The sequence below is a fragment of the Nyctibius grandis genome, chromosome 14, assembly GCF_013368605.1.
Source record: "Nyctibius grandis isolate bNycGra1 chromosome 14, bNycGra1.pri, whole genome shotgun sequence".
Classification (NCBI taxonomy): domain Eukaryota; kingdom Metazoa; phylum Chordata; class Aves; order Nyctibiiformes; family Nyctibiidae; genus Nyctibius; species Nyctibius grandis.
Window position 1 is genome coordinate 12640222 of NC_090671.1, and position 20639 is coordinate 12660860.

The window sequence follows — 20639 nt, forward strand, 5'->3', positions numbered from 1 at the left end:
ACGCTTGTGTGACAAGTTATGCGTGTTGACTGTTTTAAGAGCAAGAATGTACTAATTTCAATAAATTTGCTGTCTAGGTCTTGTTTGACAGGCCTTAATCTTACGAAGAACCACACAGTGCTTTGTTAATCATATAAATAGGCATCTTGTAGGATTAAGTCTTAGCATGTGATATTTTTTTTTTTTAAAATCACTCTTCAAGCCACTACTGACACTACTAGTAGAGTATTTTCTAGAAGTTGAAATAATCTTTAAATCTTTTAGACTCTGTAGCATTTGAATTTTTTCCTTTCTATCTCCCAGTGTACATTTTATATGTAATACATTTTGTGTGTGATACTTGAATAATAGACTTCCTCAGTAATTTATTAAAGCAGCAGTAGTGTGTGCAGTTGTTTTTGGAGGCTGTGCCTCTGCTCAGGATTGGCCACTTAATTAAATTTTGTAGTGTGATTACTGGTTGAATTCACTGAACTTAAAGTTTGTTTTAAGTTAGTGGTTTTGGTTTGTGAAGTCTTAATTTCTAAATTACAGTAAAGCTTTAGAAATTGTCATTTACAGTGGCAGTTGTAAATACACTTGACCTATTAGCTCTAATGGATGCATTGAAACTAACATCTTAAATACAATTAAGTTAAGGAAACCACGCAGTCAAAGAATGTGGCTGTTAATCTTTTGAGGCCTCAGATCTAGTCTTCCTTAAGTATATATTTAGGTAAGACCCTGGATAATCCCTTAACCACATTACCATATGCCAGCTATGCCCTGATCATGAGGTAGGGATAGAGGTGGTTCAGAGTGTACACACCTTAAGGTTAAGACCACCAGCATCCCTTAATCAAATGGCAGGTGGATTTGAGGAGGGAAATAGTTCTTGTAATACTTCTGAATAGTTCTTGTAATTTTTTCTCTTTTTATTGCAGTTCAAGTATGGGAAAATTTCTTCCAAACATAACGGAAGTGTGAAGAAAGGTGTCATCTTTGCTACCTATTCTTCTCTTATTGGTGAAAGTCAGTCTGGTGGTAAATACAAAACCAGATTAAAGCAGCTTCTTCACTGGTGTGGTGAAGACTTTGATGGAGTTGTATCCTTTATCTGGAGTTTAGTTGATTGTAACCAAATTGCTATTTAAGTTTGCATCTTTAAAGACAATCTTGTATTTTTATTTGCTGGTATTTTTAGGTATTGTTCTATTTGTGACAGTAATTGATTGTGTGCATGCTCTGACATGAGACTTAAAGTTTTACAAACTTCGTGCCAAATCTATTACCATCTTATTGTTGCCACACAAATCTGGTACAAGAGTGAAGCTTCTGCTTCTTCTGTAATGAACACCTAAAATTAAAATACAATGTTTAAGAACCTTAAGTTCACATTGATATTTTCTCCAGTGAATTCTTAAAGAACATTTTTAGTATCAACAGCATTTTAAAGAACTTGTGTTGGTAACTTTGCTCTTAAATACCAGCTAGATAAATATTTTTCCCCAAAGGTTTTTAGTGAAAAATACTACTACTGTCTTTCTGAGTTGACAATTTACTGCTGCTGCCTGTTGTAATTAGCAGATTTTCTTGTCTTGTTTTAGCTCCCCATTCTAAAAATAAGTGGGACAAAGTTTTTTCCTTAATTACTGTTCAGATTGTATTTGATGAGTGTCATAAAGCTAAGAATCTGTGTCCTGTTGGTTCTTCAAAACCAACAAAAACAGGTCTGGCTGTATTGGAACTTCAAAATAAACTTCCAAAAGCCAGGGTTGTTTATGCTAGTGCCACAGGTACGTACTACTTGGTTTGTATTAAATGTCTCTCTGTGTTTTTACTGGCACTGGTACAGAGTGTGTTCTTCTCCTAGGTGCATCTGAGCCAAGAAATATGGCATATATGAACCGTCTTGGAATATGGGGTGAAGGAACTCCATTTAGGGAATTCAGCGATTTTATTCAGGCTGTTGAAAGAAGGTAATATTTTGAAGAGCTATAGCAAGAATGTGTATGGATGTGGCTGACTGTGCTTTGAGGTTCCTTTGTCTTCACTCAGTCTTCTGAAAGTTTGTTCTGTCACCCTAAGAACTTTCCGACTTTAGCTTCTACATGTAGCAGAAATGTCATCTATGTTATGTGGTAAAAAATGGGATGTTCCCCTTGCTCACAGAAAATTTTGAGAGCTTTAGAGGCTTGCTGGGAAGATAGCCCTCTTAAAATGTAGGTGTTATGAAACGAAAGTGTTTGCTGCTCATCATGCAGACACACTGTATGTACTGAGGATGCTCAGTATAGTTGGTGTCTCACTATATGCAGAAGCCTTCTAATGTTTATGCATTCAGCTTAGGCAGTTTAACAGGAAGAAGTCTTGTTCTTATGCTTTCTGGCATAAGAACCCAGTTCAGAAAAAATACGTATGCTGTTGCAAAGTACTTCATATTTCAGAACATATAAAAAAACTAAATGTGGGAGGTCAGTAGAAAACGCGACTGTTACATTCTTTGGTAGGTGAGCGTCTTAATATATCACGTTTTGCCTACTTACAGATAATTTTGAACACTTATGAATGCTACGTTAGGGCTTAGTATGGATCTTCTTGCATACCATCTACATGATGCATGATTTTTCTAGACTGTGCAAGTGTAGTCTCCACTTCATTACTGAGTACGTATTGAATGAGCATTAATGAAATTACAGGCCCAAGCTTGTGAATAGGTTAGCTTTGCAGTTAACTTCTGTACTCTCAAGGTATGTTGCTGTTGAAAAGAACTTAAGTTACCTACTAGTTTAATTATTTTCATATCAGCATAAATCTGAATAGATACTATGGTTTGTATTCATTATTTTAAATCTTCAGTGGATTTTATAAAATTGCAGTGCAAGATTTTGTTATATATTTGGACCAACTTCATTATCCAATTACAGTTTGTAAGGTACTGTCTCCTAATGCATGCTAGGTTGTTTGAGAAAAAGTAACTATTTGGGTGCTTATACCTCTTGGGATACCCTTAGTACTTATGAGGCAGGGATATGGTTTTATGTGAAGGCTAAATTTCAAGACTCCTTGATTACATGTGTTTAACCAAACAGTACTAATGATTTTGAAAACATATTCCTTTGCATTTGTAAGCATGCTGTTTTCTTTTAAAGCACTTGAGGGTTTTTTAAACAAATCCTTGCTCTTGAAAATTCTAATATTGACTTAATTTGTTCCTTTATTTTAGAGGTGTTGGTGCCATGGAAATAGTTGCTATGGATATGAAGCTGAGAGGAATGTACATAGCAAGACAGTTGAGTTTTTCAGGTGTAACTTTCAAAATTGATGAAGTCCTGCTTTCACAGGAATATGTTAAAATGTACAATAAATCTGTGAAACTGGTAAGAATGCCTTTTTAAATTTGCTTTCTGTATTGAGTTGTGAGAGGTTGAAGTGACTCAATTTAAACTTGAATGCTCCTGAAATTGCAGGTAGTACTGTTTCCTGTTGAGAGAAGAGAATGGCGGCATCTTGTCTCATCTTAGTGTAAAGATTTCCCATTTAAGACTTGGCAAAAGCTGTTAATTCTTGTTCTGAGTCAAAAGCTGCAGTTTTGGGTGCATCTTCCAGTATCTACCAGAACCACTGCCTTCTAGCAGTACTTCAGACACCTTGGTCACTGTTGCCTAAGATAAACCTGTTGGTCATATTTTTGTGCTCCAGTCCTCCCCCTTTAGGCAACTGAGCTGAGAACAAGCTGCAAAACATCAGACAGGCTGCATGCACTTCTTCATTGAAGTGGTACGGTGGAGTGGTGCTTGGAGATAAACAGTGCAAGATGATAGTTTTAATCAAGTGGTGGATCAAATGTGAAGCATCGAAGCTGTGGTTCCTTTTAATGTTTTTCTTCATTCACCCACTGGTTATCTTTTTCATGTTGTTCTTAATTGTTTTGTCCATATGCTAAGCTGAGTATCTTTTTCTTGAGTGTACACTCTGCTTGTACCTTACCAGTGCTGTATTAGATAAAAATAATTACTCCTTGGACATAGATTAAAATGAGCAGGGTCTTCACCTGCTTAAGAGATGCTTAAGCATGACTCGGTATTCATGTTGCATGGCTACAATAATTAAGAATTACCTTTGACAGGTGTATAACACCAACTTTAAAACAGCACTTTACTTCATGAATGTTGTTTAAAAGAATCACTAAACTTGTGTCCAAATCTTACTTTACTTAATCTGGAAACAACTGGTATAACAAAATGTTGTGGAAATGAAGGCAGTGGGGTTTTTCTCTTCTTGGGATCTTGCTTTATATTTAATTATGGGCAGTGCTTTTGGCTTTCTTAGCCTGACTGTATTAATGGAGAAACTAGATAATTAGAAAATACTGTGTATGTTTGCATTGGTAGTAATGTCAATGTATCTGCTTTTCATTATGAGTGTAATTATCTTCTGAATTTACTAAGCCATAGCTTTGATGTACGATGAGTTTCCTTGACTTGCGGTCCCATAGTACTGTAACTTTAAACTTCTGTCTTTATTTGCATATTAAATAATGTACCTATGTAGCCTTGAAATGTGACATGTAAAGCAATTAACATTTTCTTCTTCAGTGGGTCAGTGCTAGAGAGAGGTTTCAACAAGCAGCCGATCTTATCGATGCAGAGCAACGAATGAAAAAGTCCATGTGGGGTCAGTTTTGGTCAGCTCATCAGAGGTTTTTCAAGTACCTTTGCATAGCATCTAAAGTGAAGAGGGTGGTGCAGCTAGCTCGGGAAGAAATCAAGAATGGGAAAGTAAGTTGATCAAGACCTATTTTTAAATATCTTTGTTAAATGTAAAGCTATTATTTGTGTTACAAACAAAACAAAAATATTTTTCAGATGTAGTAGCATGCTTTTGTGCTTTATGGTATTGAAGTTATTTAATGAGCAGAAATTCGGGCAAAAATAAACTTATGTCAGTTGTCTTAGTGACAATGCCTTGTATTCATTTGTCCTTTAGTGTGTTGTTATTGGCCTGCAGTCCACAGGAGAAGCAAGAACATTAGAAGCTTTGGAGGAAGGTGGCGGTGAACTGAATGACTTTGTTTCTACAGCAAAGTAAGATTGAAGTTTTAGAACTGCCCTTTACAAAACTAACCTTAGTCCAGCTTAGTGTGTATAGTAGTTTGTCCTGTCACACATAAAACATGCATCAGTGCACAGAAGATTTGGTATCCTTTAGTACCGACATTCTTTACTTAAGCTGCCTGTACATAAAATCTGACAGTATTGCTGAAGTGAACCGTTGGTTAGTTCCTGGTTCTGCTGGCACTCTGTGAAGTGATGTTCTCAGGTGTGAACAGCTGGTACAGTTCTACTCAAACAGGGAGGAGGGGAAGACTTGCCAAGTGTACACTGCATTTGTACCAAAGCAAGTTACAATCATGACTTTGCTCTTTTATCAAATGAGTTGGATCCAGTCCTGAGACTACCTTGCTGAAGATCTTAATAAATTAAGATAATCTGTCATTTAAACTTTGAGCAACAAGAAAATGGCTGTACCAATACCACTTGATACCAAAACCAAATTTAACAAGTTATATGTAACAGTGCTGTGAAGTAAATGTCTCCTACTTTTAAGAAGGTGACAAATACAGTTAATATGGGTGATAATTATAGAGTGCTTGTGTAATAGCATTCACAAGGAATAATTCTTTAGAGAAGTCAAGCAAGCTGTTAAATGTTACAGGTTTCTACTTTAAATAAATGCAAATTCAACTGAAGAACCCTTTTTTCTTAAACAGAGGAGTATTCCAGTCTCTTATTGAAAAGCACTTTCCAGCTCCTGACAGGAAGAAGCTGTTTAGCTTGTTGGGAATTGACTTGACTGCTCAAAGTAATAACAATTCACCCAGAGACAGCCCTTGCAAGGAGAACAAAATAAAGAAACGGAAAGGTAACGCTTAAGTTCTTACCTTAATGCCATAGTGAAAGTGGCAATTTTAGAGCTGCCTAAGAGTGAACTCTGGGAAAAAATACGGGAATGTAAATATCAGTACAGTCATTCATGAAAGAGCATGTATTAAAAGTCTAAGACTTTTGTTAGGAATTTCCATTAATAGATTTTAAGACTGCTGCTGAAGAAATATAGCCTGTAAATTCTGGTTACTACTTGCTTAAAATCAGGTTGATCTAGTATGGGACCGTATCCCAAAATGCCTTGCACATATGAGACCAAGTCCTGATGCAGTCAAGCAAATAATTTCTTTTTTTCTTGAGGCTCAGTAAAGAGAAGCCTAATACCACCCCGCTTCCCAAACTGATTATATTCTTACTGAAAAGTAAGTCATCATAAAGAAAACTTAGGAGAGAGGTCTTACTTAAAACTCTTATTACATTCTTTTTAACAGTTCTATTTTCAGAAGTTGAATATTTTTCTAGTTTGTATGCAGTGGTGGTAAAACAAACCTCAAGTAGACTGCAAGGTCTAAACTAACTTTTTTTTCTTCTTGGGTGATGGTGATGGAATTAGGTGAAGAAATAAGCAGAGAAGCCAAAAAAGCTCGCAAAACAGGTGGCCTTGCAGGTAGCAGCTCTGATGAGAGTGAAAGTGAGTCTGATGCTTCAGACAATGAAGAAAGTGACAATGAGAGCTCCAGATTTTTGAGTTCTGGAGATGATGACGACTTCAACCCATTCAGAGATGAATCCAGTGAAGATGATGAAGATGGTAAGACAGTTTTAAGTGTTTCATCAAGCAAGTAGCTCTACTTGCAGATAGTAAGCATAAAGTCTTTCCTAACCATTTAAATGAGCCTAAAATAAGTGTTTGATAAGCATGTAGTTTGATTCTAATGAGACTGGAATTAGTAGTAGAATGTTGATTTGCATCTTCTTTAAGTAGATTTTAGACACTGGAGTTTAGACCTTTATAAGTCACATTTTGTAATGAGAATGTAGTTTTTCAAAGGAAAGGATGGCTTTTTAGTAAATGCTTGAAACTTTTTGAAAATAACTTTATTTAACTTTAGATCCCTGGTTAATTAGAAAAGAGCATAAAAAAAATAAAGACAAGAAAAAGAAGAAAAGTATAGACCCGGATTCTATTCAAAGTGCCTTACTAGCTTCTGGTCTCGGATCAAAACGACCTAGCTGTTTTACTTCCACTGTTGGTACCACCACTTCTAGTACCAACACATCGGGTAAGAATAAGTTTCTTTGGCATTGATTCACTTTCTTAGCAATTAGGCAGTGAAATTCTATATCTTAAAGAGTCTCTTTAAATTTCAGCAAACAGTAACACAAACAGCAGCTTTGTAACAAGTCAGGATGCTGTTGAAAGGGCCCAACAAATGAAAAAAGAACTGCTTGATAAACTGGAAAAGCTGGCTGAAGATCTTCCACCTAATACACTGGATGAGCTTATAGATGAACTGGGTGGTCCTGAAAATGTCGCAGAGGTAGGCTGGTGTTCACATTAAGATAAAATTGATGTGTTTTTTCTACTGCAACCATACATTATCTGGCTGCAGTGAATCAGTGTTGTCATTCTTGAAGGTTGCATGTGACCTAAGTATCTATTAAAGAGAACTTGCTTAGCAGATTTAGACAGTAATCTCACAGGGATAAGAGTATAGGTTACTTTCGCTGAATGCCTCTGAGTTAAAAAGAAACTTGAAGATTGTATTAAAATACAGAGAAGAGCTCTGGGTAAATAGGTTATTTCTGAGACTGATAGTTACTTGTGGGTAAATCATACTAGTTTCTCTTTTGCTTTATAGTGATATATTTCTCTAACTAGCTGTAGTCAGTTTGAAGATGGTGTATATAAAACAGAAATCAGCTTTTAGTTCATAGGCAATGAAGATTAAGAATCTGTATCATAAAACTGCATTAGTGAAAAACCTGATGAATTATTATCTCGTTTTGTCAATAACTTTAGAAACATGTCATTAGTAAGCTACCTGTCTCTATCTAAGGTCGTTGTATGAATAAAGAGCATCATTGCTTGAAGCTTTTGGTTATGTAATTTTCATATTGCTATAATGAGCTTGTATTCCCTTTTAAAGATGACAGGCCGCAAAGGGAGAGTTGTAAGCAATGATGATGGCAGCATATCTTACGAGTCAAGATCTGAACTTGATGTGCCTGTTGAAATTCTGAACATCACGGAAAAGCAGAGGTTCATGGATGGAGATAAGGTAGTCCTTAAAGAGATGCAATTCAGAAAAACTTGCCCGATGCCATAGTGACATTGACTGATTAAGTTATTCAAGTTGTGGCTCTACCATTATCCCACAGTGACTTTTTAGGTACTATAAGTAAGCACTAGTTAGAAAGCATTTTCTATTTGCTGCTGCGTGTTGTTTTTCAAACCAGTATGTTCAGTAGTCCTGTCTAATGTGGCTGCAGCATGCTTTAAAGGTCAGGCTGTCGTTTGGGTGACCACAGAGGCCTGTGCTTAAGAGGGGTGTACATGCGTGCCAAACAAAAAGCTAGCACCTTTAAGCTGGCCTTGTAAAACAGCATCTGCTTAAAAGGCAGATTAACCCTCCACATCTTTGTGATTCCTTTATCTGGATTACTGTGTACCTCTGCTTCCAAGAGGAAATAATGAAATTGAGAAATGGGGAAAACCACTGACTGACTTAGTATGAGAGGGAGAAAAAACTTCCAGTGAATGACAAGGGAAAAAGTGGAGGTTGTTTACCTTGACAAGGATTGAGAAGTAATGCTGGGAAGAGTGATAGCTTTTGTCCTTTACATTGCATTTTGAAAGAAAATACTGATTGGAATAATGGTAGAATTGAAGCTGATAAAAGAAGGAGGAAAAAAAAAATAACTGTCCTGTGGTTCATTTGGGACATGCTACCACAAGAGGGCAAATGAAGTAAATGTAGCTCTTGCATGGAACTTCTATGGTCTGTTGTTACACTTGAGGGTAAATACTCGTGTTCCTGTAAGTGACTTGTGCACAGTCCAAACATTTACAGTCTTTCAAGGCAAATGCATTCAGATACTAGAATAGCCATATCCTCTTCTTTACACAGTATTAGCAACAATTTTGTCTCCTGTGTTGCTTGCTATCAGGGCAGTTCTCCCTGTGTCCTTCCCCTTTTCTTTCTGAAGTGCAGGCCAACATCAGAAAAACCTGCCCTTTGGAAGGGCCAGGCTGCAACATACTGTCTGTCTTCATTTGCACAGAAAGGTGTTGGTGAAAAGTAAAGTGAAAACCACGCCTTTCACTCAAAAAACATTGTTGGCATCTCTAACTCTGATGAAGAGAACCATACTTTTTTTTTGCCCCTCTCTTGCAATAGGAAGACCAAATAACAGTGAAACCATTCCAGATCCATGTTAGTAGTAATTGTAAAATTACATATTTTTGGAAACTGAAAACTAAAGCTTTATCTCAGATTTATTGCTAACTAACAACTCTTTTCTTGATAAAAGAACATTGCCATCATCTCCGAGGCTGCCAGCTCCGGTATATCATTGCAAGCAGACCGTAGAGCTAAGAATCAGAGACGGAGAGTTCACATGACTCTGGAGTTGCCGTGGAGCGCGGATAGAGCAATACAGCAGTTTGGTAAATAACTTTTTTGTATCCTTCCCCTAGCAAACTCAGTAATACTAACTGAATTGACTGCTAATTCACAGAAAATAAGATTGACTAAGCAACCTCTTAAGGACCCTTTCAATCTCCTTTACCCATGAACAGAATCAGCTGTATCTGTAGTTATAGCTACTAGTTTTGAAAGCAACCTAGCAAACAAATTTACACTGCAGCTTAGGATTTTTTTTTTTCATGTATCAAGTGTCTATGAAAGTTGCTACAATTCTAGAGCCTTTGTGTGCTACCTTCAGTTGGCAGTATTACAGCAGAAAGGTAATTTTCAGCAGGATTAAGCTCTGGCTTTTTTTTCTTTACTCTTCACAATTCATAGTTTATTAAAAATGTTCAGTGAAATGGAATTTAACATATGTGCTTCTACTTAATTATCCAGGAAGAACTCATAGATCCAACCAAGTGACTGCTCCAGAGTATGTGTTCCTAATTTCTGAATTGGCAGGAGAGCAAAGATTTGCATCTATAGTTGCAAAAAGACTGGAGAGCTTGGTAAGATTGTTTCAGGAAGTCTGATCCTTCATTTGAGAAAATACAACTTAGATTTCTTTTTCTTAAAATTTGGTTTAATTACAAAGGTGTGTCTTTAACAGGGAGCCCTCACCCATGGTGACAGACGGGCTACCGAAACTCGAGACCTCAGCAGATTCAATTTTGACAACAAGGTGAGGGTTCTGTTCCTGTTTGAAAGCTCACGTTGTGGTGCTTGCTCCACAAATGACCTGTTGAGGAAGGCTTTCTTCCATGTCCTGTGAAGTGTTTTACTTAACTGTGTTACTTCCTGATAGGAGGCTTCTTTCTGAGAGAGCCAATAAACATTCTTAATGCTGTTTGCAAAGCCACGTGGAACACAAATATGTGGGTAAATTACTTATCTGCATTTGCTAACAATGCAAGTCTTAAATAAATGGTATGTGTCCTTTCAGTCACAACTGAAAAATTAATTTGGCAACTCTAATTAGAAATCAAGACTGGTCTGTTTATATAGTGTAGTTTATAATTGAAAAGCTAATAACCAGTTCCCATTACTGTTGTAGAGAAAAACGTTTTGTTGTGAATTACAAATGCTTGTTAAACCATGTGTGCTTGGGGCTGAGGCATAAACACTGGATCACATTGTTAGAGCAGCTTTTTTTTTTTATGCAGTATGGCAGAAATGCTTTAGAGATTGTTATGAAATCCATTGTGAACTTAGACTCCCCAATGGTCTCGCCTCCTCCTGATTTTCCTGGAGACTTCTTCAAAGGTAAGTGTAATTCACTGGATGCAATAGCTACTTTTTGGTTGTTCCCCAGTATTCAGAAAATGCAAATAATTTTAGAGCTAGAAAACATTGTTGCTGTCAGCTGGCCCAGGTAGGCTCTTGCTGGATGTTATTCCTATGCACATTGCTTGAATGTTGAAGTTCACACATGAAACAAGGTGTGTGAACTCTCTTAATATAAGGCATGTTCTCTATCTGTTTGGCTAAAGTATTACATACAGTTCCTTAACTGAATTTTCCTATTATCTGTTGCAATATCTTGTTCTCCTGTGGGCTCGTGTGTAGTGCCATTAGTAGTTTCCCCTGCCTGTGCTTCCTGGAAGGATAGAAGGCAAAGTTCTGTCTTGCTTATTACTGTATTAGGTAGAAATTGCAAGTAATGTATTTAGGGGTGTCAGAAGTTTTGGAATTGGATCCTGAAACAAGAATGCTAAACAAGCTGTTACTTTATTGGCTTATTTTTAAATGGCAAAGCAGCTATGGTTTAACTTCTTTCTTTTTCCTAGATGTTCGTCAGGGATTGATTGGTGTAGGCTTGATAAACGTAGAAGACAGATCTGGAATACTGACACTTGATAAAGGTATTTGTGTGTTTAGTGTATCTTTAGAATGTCACTAGGAATATCATATGTCATGATAGTGGATGCCTAGCAACAGAACTGATGTTGTAACTATCTAAAATGTGACTTTTGGAGAACTTCAGAATGTTTTCCTCATTTCTGAAAGGATGGATTTAAGTAGTCTTTTTGAGACTATTTGAATACTGATTGAGAGCTTTTTGTCATCAGGCCTTAATCTTTGTTGACCTAATATGTGTATTTCTTATTCTTTTTCAAGATTATAATAATATAGGGAAATTTCTGAATAGAATTCTTGGCATGGAAGTACATCAGCAGAACGCTTTATTCCAGTACTTTTCTGACACATTAAATGCCGTTATTCAAAATGCTAAAAAGAATGGAAGATACGATATGGGCATCTTAGGTGAGTAAATCAATTTCTCAGTACTCTTGTGCTTAAGTAAGAACAGAGAAACAGAATAACTTTATCCTTTCCTTTTAAGATTTGGGCTCTGGGGATGAGAAAGTAAGGAAGGCAGATGTTAAGAAGTTTTTAACTCCTGGATATTCTACCTCTGGACATGTAGAACTATACACAGTAAGTTAATTCTGTATCTTCTTTGAATGAACTAATAAAACTTGCTGATAAATTTTTAAAACACAACAATCAGCTAAGCGCATGCTGAGTGAGAGGATGTTCCAGGCCTTTCACTGGGCGATATTTGGTTCTATGGTTCTTTAATTCTTATGTCTGTAACTGGTTTAAAGTCTGTTCCCATTCAAATACCCCTGCATGACTCTCTTCTAGATCAGTGTAGAGAGAGGAATGTCTTGGGACGAAGCAACTAAGCTCTGGGCAGAGCAGACAGGTCCAGATGATGGATTTTATTTATCACTACAGGTAAGATTCTTTGTCTCTTGGATTATGTTCAGAGAAGTTTTTCGGGGGCTAACCAAGTATGCTATCTCCTCTGAAAAATTTACTGTTCAAATTTAATTACTGTTCAGTTTTGCAAAATGCTTTCAAATCTTGTGTTAAAATTCATGTTAGGTTTGTTTCCGATGCTAAGTATGAAGCCCTCCTTTTTAGCTGCTCGGGATATTTTCTGGTAGGAATGTGAGCCCAAAAGAACAGCTCTTATTTAAACCTGCATCAAGAAACCAGATACTTTCACTGTAATGAAAAGTTGAGGTTAATGTAGATTAGTGGTACTGTCTTCTAAAGGTGTGATTATTATTGTCTTATTGTGCACACACACACACTATTACTCTGTAAAGAACACAGTATGGAGTCACTTAAGGTGGATGCTGTCAACACGTTTAAACTTAGGAAGTTTTTGGGTTGTCTTTCTTTTCCAGATAAGAAATAACAAGAAAACCGCTATTCTAGTAAAAGAAGTGAATCCTAAAAAGAAGCTTTTTTTAGTATACAGACCAAATACTGGGAAACAACTGAAACTAGAAACATGTTCAGACCTGAAAAAGAAATATAAGAAGGTAAACACTAAAATTACGCTAGTTTTAAATCTAGAAAAAATTTGAAAAGAAATATAAGGGCTTTCTTTTTCCGGTAGTTGTGTACAATTCTGGCATGTCAAAAACTAGGCTTATTTTTCACAGCAGAGCTTGTATTTGGGTCTTCTTAAAGCGGGTCTGCATGGTTTTAGCATTCCTATATCCAAAGCTTTCTGAATATAAATCTGTGATGTGGTAATACAAAATGAGAGGTTTTTTAGGGTCTAGCAAGGAAAAGTCTTGCTTCTGTGTAAGGTATACAAACATGCTCTTAAATAAGCAGCTATGTACTGTGTATTCTAAGCAAAGTCTCTGAAGCTTCAGCTGTTTGATGACATTTTAAATACTGTAATGGACTACTTTGTTCAGAGGCTGGTGAGATATCTGACTCTTAAACAATTTTGTACTGTTGAATTTGTAAAAACTTGAGCAAGCTCTGAGATCAGGTTGGTTATTGGAAAAGCTCTGAGATTCTGCTGTTCTAGTTACTGAGATTCTGCTATGTTCAAGCATTTTGCTCATCCTTTGAGATGTCATTTCCATTGAATAGCCTGAAATTATGGGATAATGTACCTCTCCGCCATCAGAATGTTGGTGCTCCCTCTTTTCTCATAGTAATGACCAAATTGCTTTTGTTCTATGCAAGTCTTGATGTGGTTTACTTTATTATTATTCCCACTTTGAATTACTTTTCCAGGTACCTTCTGAAGATGCTCTGCCACACTGGTTAGAGCAGTACAATTCTTCTGCAGATACCTGCACCCATGCTTATTGGTTAGTATTTGTATGCAGTTTAGGTAAACAGTTTATCATTTCTGTTCTTCTGTTATTCATGTGAAATCTTGCGTTTCTTGCTTCAGAAAAATTGTCCCTTGACTAGTCAAATGACCCAGCCTTTGAGTGGAAACACAGAGCTTTGCACTTGCCCTTAAAGTCCTAATATATATTAGGCGATTGCTAATATATACATCGCACTCCAGGAGTATAATGACCCAGGAGTAGCTTGTGCTTTTAAGTGTCTTGATCCAGTTTATTATTGTGGTAGGATAGTTTGAATCTTATTTGGGGGAAAAATATTTATACTTCACGGAGAGATGATGTAGATGTCAGAAACAGCTGTTCTTGTGCTACCTTGTCTGTGCCTGAACTCAGCAGCTCATGTCTTAATTCCTGAGGAACAGCATAACTGGTAGAAGTTTCAGATCAATATTGGAGCTTCTAAAATACACTGATCAGATACTGGTTTCGTATGTAACATACTCGGGTTCTCAGGTGATCTAAATGAGTGGTATCTTTGACTTAAAGCTCTGTCTGTACATTTTGAAGATGTGGTCCTAAACATGTCAGCACTTCTCAGAGCTTTACTATTAGAGGCATGCTGTGTATAAAGTATCCTTCCCTTACTGTGTACTTGCAGCCCCCGCTCAATTCCAAATACATGTTAAGTAACAAGTCTTATTTTTAATTGAATTGGATAACTTTGCTTTTTTTCTCTCTACTGCAGGAGAGGCAATTGTAAGAAGGCAGGCTTGGGATTAGTTTGTGAAGTAGGCCTCCGCTGTCGAACTTACTATGTCTTGTGTGGTTCAGTATTGAGCGTCTGGACAAAAGTAGAAGGCGTTCTAGCCTCTGTGAGTGGTACAAATGTGAAAATGCAAATAGTTCGTCTAAGAACAGAAGATGGGCAGAGGATCGTAGGTAAGTGGCTTGTCTGCTCCTTTATTTCTATCTTGGAGTAGAAGGTAGTTGTAACTTACAAGTCATTCTGTGTGCAGAGTCACATAGACTCTACAAAGATGCTTACAAGAGAAAATGCTCGTCAGTACGTATGTTGGGGAGGGGTAGAAGTACAGCTGTTGAACTCTGTATTTGTAGTACAAACACTCTTTTGAGTCAGGTTAAAGAAGGAAGAAGTTTTTTTTCAGCCAGGCTTTGGAACACTTATTGTCTCAGTTCTTTTGATTGACTAGGAACAAAAAAAGTCATATTCAGCCTGTTCCAGCCAAGCTACCTTTTGAAACCGTAAGGGCTCTACGTTTTTTCCACCTCTGGCAAAGAATAGTAAGCCCTTGAAAGGGTTGTTTTCATGGTTTTTGAGCTACTGAAAGTCACGTGTAATCAGTAGCTCAGAATGACTTCAAGATGATTATGTCATTTCTTGTCCTCTTAGTGAAGACCTCATAACAGGTACCTCAGAGGGTGAAATATCTTTTTTTTTTTTAACGTTGACTTTTTGTGGATGTGCAATATCATGGCAGCTCCTGCTCCAGCAACAGTTTTCTGAGATATTGAAACTGGGTTTTTCACGTTTTAAACTTTCATGGAGGTGTAACTTCTGTGAGACTAGAAAAGCAGAAATAGCTGACTTCTGGTTTTATGCAGCAGCGGGTAACATGAGAATAAAATTTGTCTTCAGGAGCAAAATGGCAACTTCTTTGTACTGCTTGATGACCTAAAGCATTTAGTGACCTCTGAAGATAAACCTCTTACTGAGAAGCAGAACTTGTAGCTGTGCTTGATTAGACTTGACATTGGAAACAGTCACTGTTGACTGTTGCATAAATTAAATGGTGGAATCATCAGCCTGAGGTTTTAATGAACAAATTGTTTGCATGCTTTTGAAACCATTGATTTGTTGCTGTTTTCAGGTTTGATCATTCCTGCAAATTGTGTATCGCCCCTTGTAAACCTCCTGTCGACGTCAGACCAGTCTCAACAGCTTGCAGTACAACAGCAGCAGATCTGGCAGCAGCATCACCCACAAAGCATCACCAATTTCAACAACGCATAAGAGGACAAACTACAGGTGTTGACTTTGGTGTTTGAGGAAAAGGCTGTAAAAGCATATCACTTGCATAAAAATCAGGGACAGATTCCAAAGAAATATAACTTTTTCAGTTCAGTTGTGTGCTCTCAAATACTTTGGGAATAAAGAGATCTAAAAAGGTTGGTAGAACTGAAAGCCAGCAGTTGTTTATGGTGGTGCATCTGTCTTTCCTTATGCTCTCTGTAGTGCTTCCTGTTTGCTTTTACTTTTGGCCTTTTAAGCTACAAACCACAATTTGTTTGAAAATGCTTGAAAATCCCCAAGCAGGCTTTATTTTTATCTTGTCATACAGTGCTCAGGGTTTAACGCAGTGCATCAATGCCATTGCTGTGGGAGATATCCTTGAATGCATGTATTGAGTATATATATAGAAAATATATATTGGGTTTTTCTCTTCAATTTATGAGTTCGTAAAAGCATGAAACCCAGAGGTTGCACATCATGCATTCAGGTTCCTTCCCAGTTTCTGTTTGACAGTGCATGTCTTTGGAAACGGGCATGGACAGGATAAACACGCAAGACAGGAATTAGGAGAGAAACACAATCTTAGTTGTACAGCATTGATTATTGCATTTTTATAGTGTTTATACCCAGGTGTTGCATTTTTTCTGGTTCTCTCCTGGGGGTTATATATTTGAGTCTACAACATGTTCTTTTTGTGATAAACATCTTAAATTAAAATTAGTTCATTTTTAATGTATTAATGGTATTCCTAATGTGTACTGCAAAGATGGCTGGATGCCTGTTTTCCTTAAATTGAAGCATTTCCTTAATCAGAGGTGGTTTTGGAAACTTAAGTGCAAATTCACTTCCATCTCGCATACAATCTTATATTTTTTACTTCATTAATGTAATTTAATTTGTCACTTGTAAGATGAAACCTTACTTGAGCTGTAAATTAGAGAATGGGAAACACTTGAGGGTTCCGCTGTATGTGCTGTTTCTGTTACCCAGTAACTTGAATACTGTTTAATATGTTGTAAGACATTGTAGAGTTTATCTGGAGCTGTTTAAAAGAAATTGTAATGTACAAATGTGAATAGTCACTTATCTATAATATGGGTAAGTTTTGTTTTGCCTATAATAGTAGATGTTTATAAGAAAGTGAAGGACAATGTTTGTCATTTCTTGCTTGCACAGGTTGCACTATTGAAAAATTGAGATTGTATAAACCTGTCCAAAAAAACTACAAGATAATGATCTTGTAGATGTCAAATAAAAGTTATTGTACTAACAAGAAGTGGAGTCTTGTTTAGGCAACCACTGTATTCCAAAAAAAACTAACAAGTCTGTACAATTGGAATTTGACAGGACTTGGCATGTTCTAGTGTGCTTTAACCAGGCTTCTGTTTTGCAGTCCAAGTATCTCAGTTGCACTCACTAATGAGGCAAGAAGTAAACTGTGCTTAAACCTCGATGCGTATGTTCAGTAAGGTTCACCTGACAGACTTTGAGCAGCCATCCACTGTAGCGTATGTCATTCTGGAAGCACTCAGTGAGCCACGTTCAAGTGTCATAAGCAGTTCTGTAAGTAACAGGGCCAGAAGTTCCACAACTTGAGGCTGGAGCAAGCTCCTTTACATGAATTATTTCGCTTGAGGTTCTGTTCACGCGGCCTGTGCTGGCACCCCAGTGCTGTACCAGAGCACCTGCTTGTCGGGGAAGGCAGGCTGCCTGCTGCCCTCAGCTCCTGGTCTGACATGGTCAAGGGGCTGAATCCCCTGCACGTGCTTGTGACTAACTGGAAATACAGATCCAGAATAAATCTGCATGCTCCCTATTGCTGTAGCGCCTGCTACAGCTCTGTAAAGTACTTGTAATGCACGTGGTGGGTGTTCTGGAGTTGGTTTTAATCCTCTGGTAGTAAGGGGAAGCTTGCCTGAGTGCTGTGATACCAGTAGGAGCTGATTACGCCCTGCAAAACTGTAGACCACAGACAGGGTCTGGGGGAGGATGTTCATGTGTTTCATACCCATCATTGGATGTAGTTGGCATCCACTCCCTGAAAAGCAGTGGGATTTGGAGAAGTATGTTGACAGAGTACTACTGCAACAGATAGTGAACCAAATTGCTAGTAACAGCAAGCTGTGTGGGGACTTCACTGGGGTTTTTTTTCTAATTATTATTATTTGGTGTAGAAACTTCTACCATCTGAGATGGTAACATATTTTAGATCTTAATCCTTGGTAAGATGGTTCTAGAAGTGGTAGGTTCACAAGTAGTGATTTTATTTTTTATTTGAAAAAGTCATGTAAATACATTTCAGTTCCTAAGTGCTCTGCTGAGCCTGTTGTGCTAACGTTGGTTGCTGGGATGAGCAGATACTGAATTGGATATTCTCTGTATTAATAACCAAACCATACTACTTTATTTCAGGAGTTTAGAGCATATGCTGTTCACTCACACCCTCTTAAACTTCCCATGGACTTGTTGTCCCCTGGAGGGGAAAAAAAACCAAGCAAACAATACTTAAAGATCCGTAAGAACTGTTCCTATTCCAGAAATCTATTCCTCCACTTGCTCTCCTTTGCCTGCTCTCTGCTACTTGCCACCATCAATGCCTTGGCTTTGTCCTTCGGTTACTAACACAGCTGCAGCCACAGCTCTGGAATGTTATAACATCTTAAAGGTTAACATCAAAAAAAAAAAATCAGCCTTCAAGCTACAGAAACATTTTCTTTCCTGAAAATTCCTGCTCAGTGGTTGGGGTGTGGTTTTTTGGTAGTAGTTTGTTCCTTGCATGAGCTGCTGATAAAGCTTGGGGGAGAAAAGGAATATAAATAGCACTGTGGATGGGATAAGGGTCAGCTCTGCGGTATCCTCTTGCAGCACTGCCTGTGAGACAAACATCCTCACAGGGAGGAAAGAGGAGAGACCAATTGTCATGTCACATAAATTTACCAGGCCAGGCAAGAATGGTCTCTCTATGCTGTGGGGCATTGATCTGCTTCATACAAATCACCATCTGAAATGGATATAAAATATATAAAGGTTAGATGTCTGATAACAGGGGCAAAGCTAAATGTAAAGGGGTAGTAATTTCTGTACTGCGTGAGTTCTGGAAGCGTGCCCTAGAAGGGCAAGATACATATTTAAGTTGATTTGGAGATTGGAGGGATAAAATTTTGGGTTTTCTTTTTTAAACTGTCTCTTGACAGCAACTAAATTTTGACTTGTTAACTAGTTTCACACTTAAGATATGTCTGACACAGTAAACGCAATTATAACCCGCTAAAGCCCCCTCTGCACTGCAAGTTTTCAATTCTTTTTCCAGTCGCTGTGTGGCCCGTTGCGAACACACACCTCTTGTAAGGACATAAAGTTCCCCAAAGATCCTGGTTGTCTAGTCCATGTGTAGTATTTTCTTTGTAAATTAAAAAAGCTCTGCAACCTGTAAACATTTGTCAAGTGAATTATCAAGGGGTTTTTGTATTTTTCTTTTGCGTTTGGAATAAGCTTCATTCAGATCCCATCACAGTCTGTACATATATAGAAAAAGTATGTATGTATATAGAGATGTTAAAGGCTACTGAATTATTGAATGTAAATAATGATTGTTTTCCTTTGTGATTTTTTTTTTTCTTCATGATCTTCCCAAGATGTATTCCTATTTTCTCAGCCTGCCAAACAGGCAGTTTGTGTGTACTTTGAAATATATATAGCATATATAAAACTTCCAAGGGATGTCTGCATACATTGTAGATGTTACATGTTGTCATTGTTTTTTTTCAAAACTATCAATTTTCTGTCTTCCATGATCCCTTTGATGCTATGTGGATTTATTATTTTTAGTGTAAAATGCATTTTCTTGAGAGAAATTGATTCCCAATGTCTTTTAGTGACTGGTACTATTCACTTCTTAGTGCCTGTATCAGAGAGAAACAAATATTTGAATTTTCATGTAGTTTGTTTTCTTCAGTCTTTTCAGTGCATTTCAGATCTTCAGCTTTAATCCTGGATCATTCCCGTTTTCTTCCACTTATTAATATCTCAAATTGTGCATTCAGTGAGCTCCTACAATGAGTTTTAGAACTAAATGCATCAGCAATAGGACCTGCCCGCTGCCCTAACATATAAAAGTACGATTACTGCCTTCTTATTAAATGTTAACTGTCTTAAAAGCACTCTAGAAAGGCGGGTATTTCAGAGTAGAAAAGATGCATCTTTTGTAAAATATTTCCTGGGAAAGTTTTGAGCTTCCTGTAATGTCTAAATGTGCAAAATGGAGGTAACGGAACTTTCTTACCTTGGAAAAAATGGTGCATATTTTTAATTGCTAGATAAAACCACATATATTTATATCAAAGTTAGAGATTAATGAGAAATCCCTTGAATTGTGTCTCTCATTCAGCCCTTAAGCTTCCAGCAGTTGTCACACAGGCTCTGCCCTCCTCTTGCTGGGAAGGACTGTGTCCATACAGTTGTTTCCTGAATTAAGTTGTTCAGAAAGTCCGTTGACTGGAGAGTCACGGCAAGAAGCGTCCAGCCACAAATAGCAACAAAATACTTCTGGTAGTTTCTGTGGTCAGTACAAGCTTTAACAATGAATGTGGAGAAATAACGGAGGCGTTTCTGTCACGTCCTGGCAGCTGCAGATCTGGTTCCCTGTCACAGACTCTCATGGTAGAGACTCGACAAAGTTGGCAGGAGGAGTAAAGTAACGCAACCGCAAACAAAGAATGAGACATGGGAAACCTCGAGGGCTGACGCTTCTCATTTGCTGCTTCTCTTGCATACTGAGTTTGAAAAGCAGCAGCTCTCTTCTTAAGGAGAAAAACATGAAGGAGGGAAGAAAAGACTGGAAATACCAGTGTTTCTCAGCCCCAATTCCAGCAGCTGAGGGCAGATTGCCTCTACAAGCTTACACTAAAGAGTGATAAGTAAAAACCCAGCAAGA

General features: G+C 37.5%; 1 protein-coding gene across 3 annotated transcripts in view; it reads left to right on the forward strand.

Moving 5' to 3' along the window:
• Window positions 1-19450, forward strand: part of SBNO1 (strawberry notch homolog 1) — a 35348-nt gene extending 15898 nt beyond the window's left edge. For all 3 annotated transcript variants that reach the window (XM_068412984.1, XM_068412986.1, XM_068412985.1), the window contains 23 exons: window positions 924-1085; window positions 1640-1775; window positions 1853-1958; window positions 3206-3359; window positions 4578-4760; window positions 4969-5066; window positions 5753-5904; window positions 6481-6678; window positions 6980-7150; window positions 7239-7408; window positions 8018-8149; window positions 9402-9537; window positions 9956-10068; window positions 10170-10241; window positions 10723-10822; window positions 11347-11421; window positions 11678-11824; window positions 11904-11998; window positions 12209-12301; window positions 12760-12897; window positions 13613-13689; window positions 14420-14613; window positions 15564-19450. In XM_068412984.1, the coding sequence (XP_068269085.1) occupies window positions 924-1085; window positions 1640-1775; window positions 1853-1958; window positions 3206-3359; window positions 4578-4760; window positions 4969-5066; window positions 5753-5904; window positions 6481-6678; window positions 6980-7150; window positions 7239-7408; window positions 8018-8149; window positions 9402-9537; window positions 9956-10068; window positions 10170-10241; window positions 10723-10822; window positions 11347-11421; window positions 11678-11824; window positions 11904-11998; window positions 12209-12301; window positions 12760-12897; window positions 13613-13689; window positions 14420-14613; window positions 15564-15706 (3045 nt within the window). In that variant the 3' untranslated portion in view covers window positions 15707-19450. The remainder of the gene's footprint in view (window positions 1-923; window positions 1086-1639; window positions 1776-1852; window positions 1959-3205; window positions 3360-4577; window positions 4761-4968; window positions 5067-5752; window positions 5905-6480; window positions 6679-6979; window positions 7151-7238; window positions 7409-8017; window positions 8150-9401; window positions 9538-9955; window positions 10069-10169; window positions 10242-10722; window positions 10823-11346; window positions 11422-11677; window positions 11825-11903; window positions 11999-12208; window positions 12302-12759; window positions 12898-13612; window positions 13690-14419; window positions 14614-15563) is intronic.
• Window positions 19451-20639: the final 1189 nt, after the last annotated feature.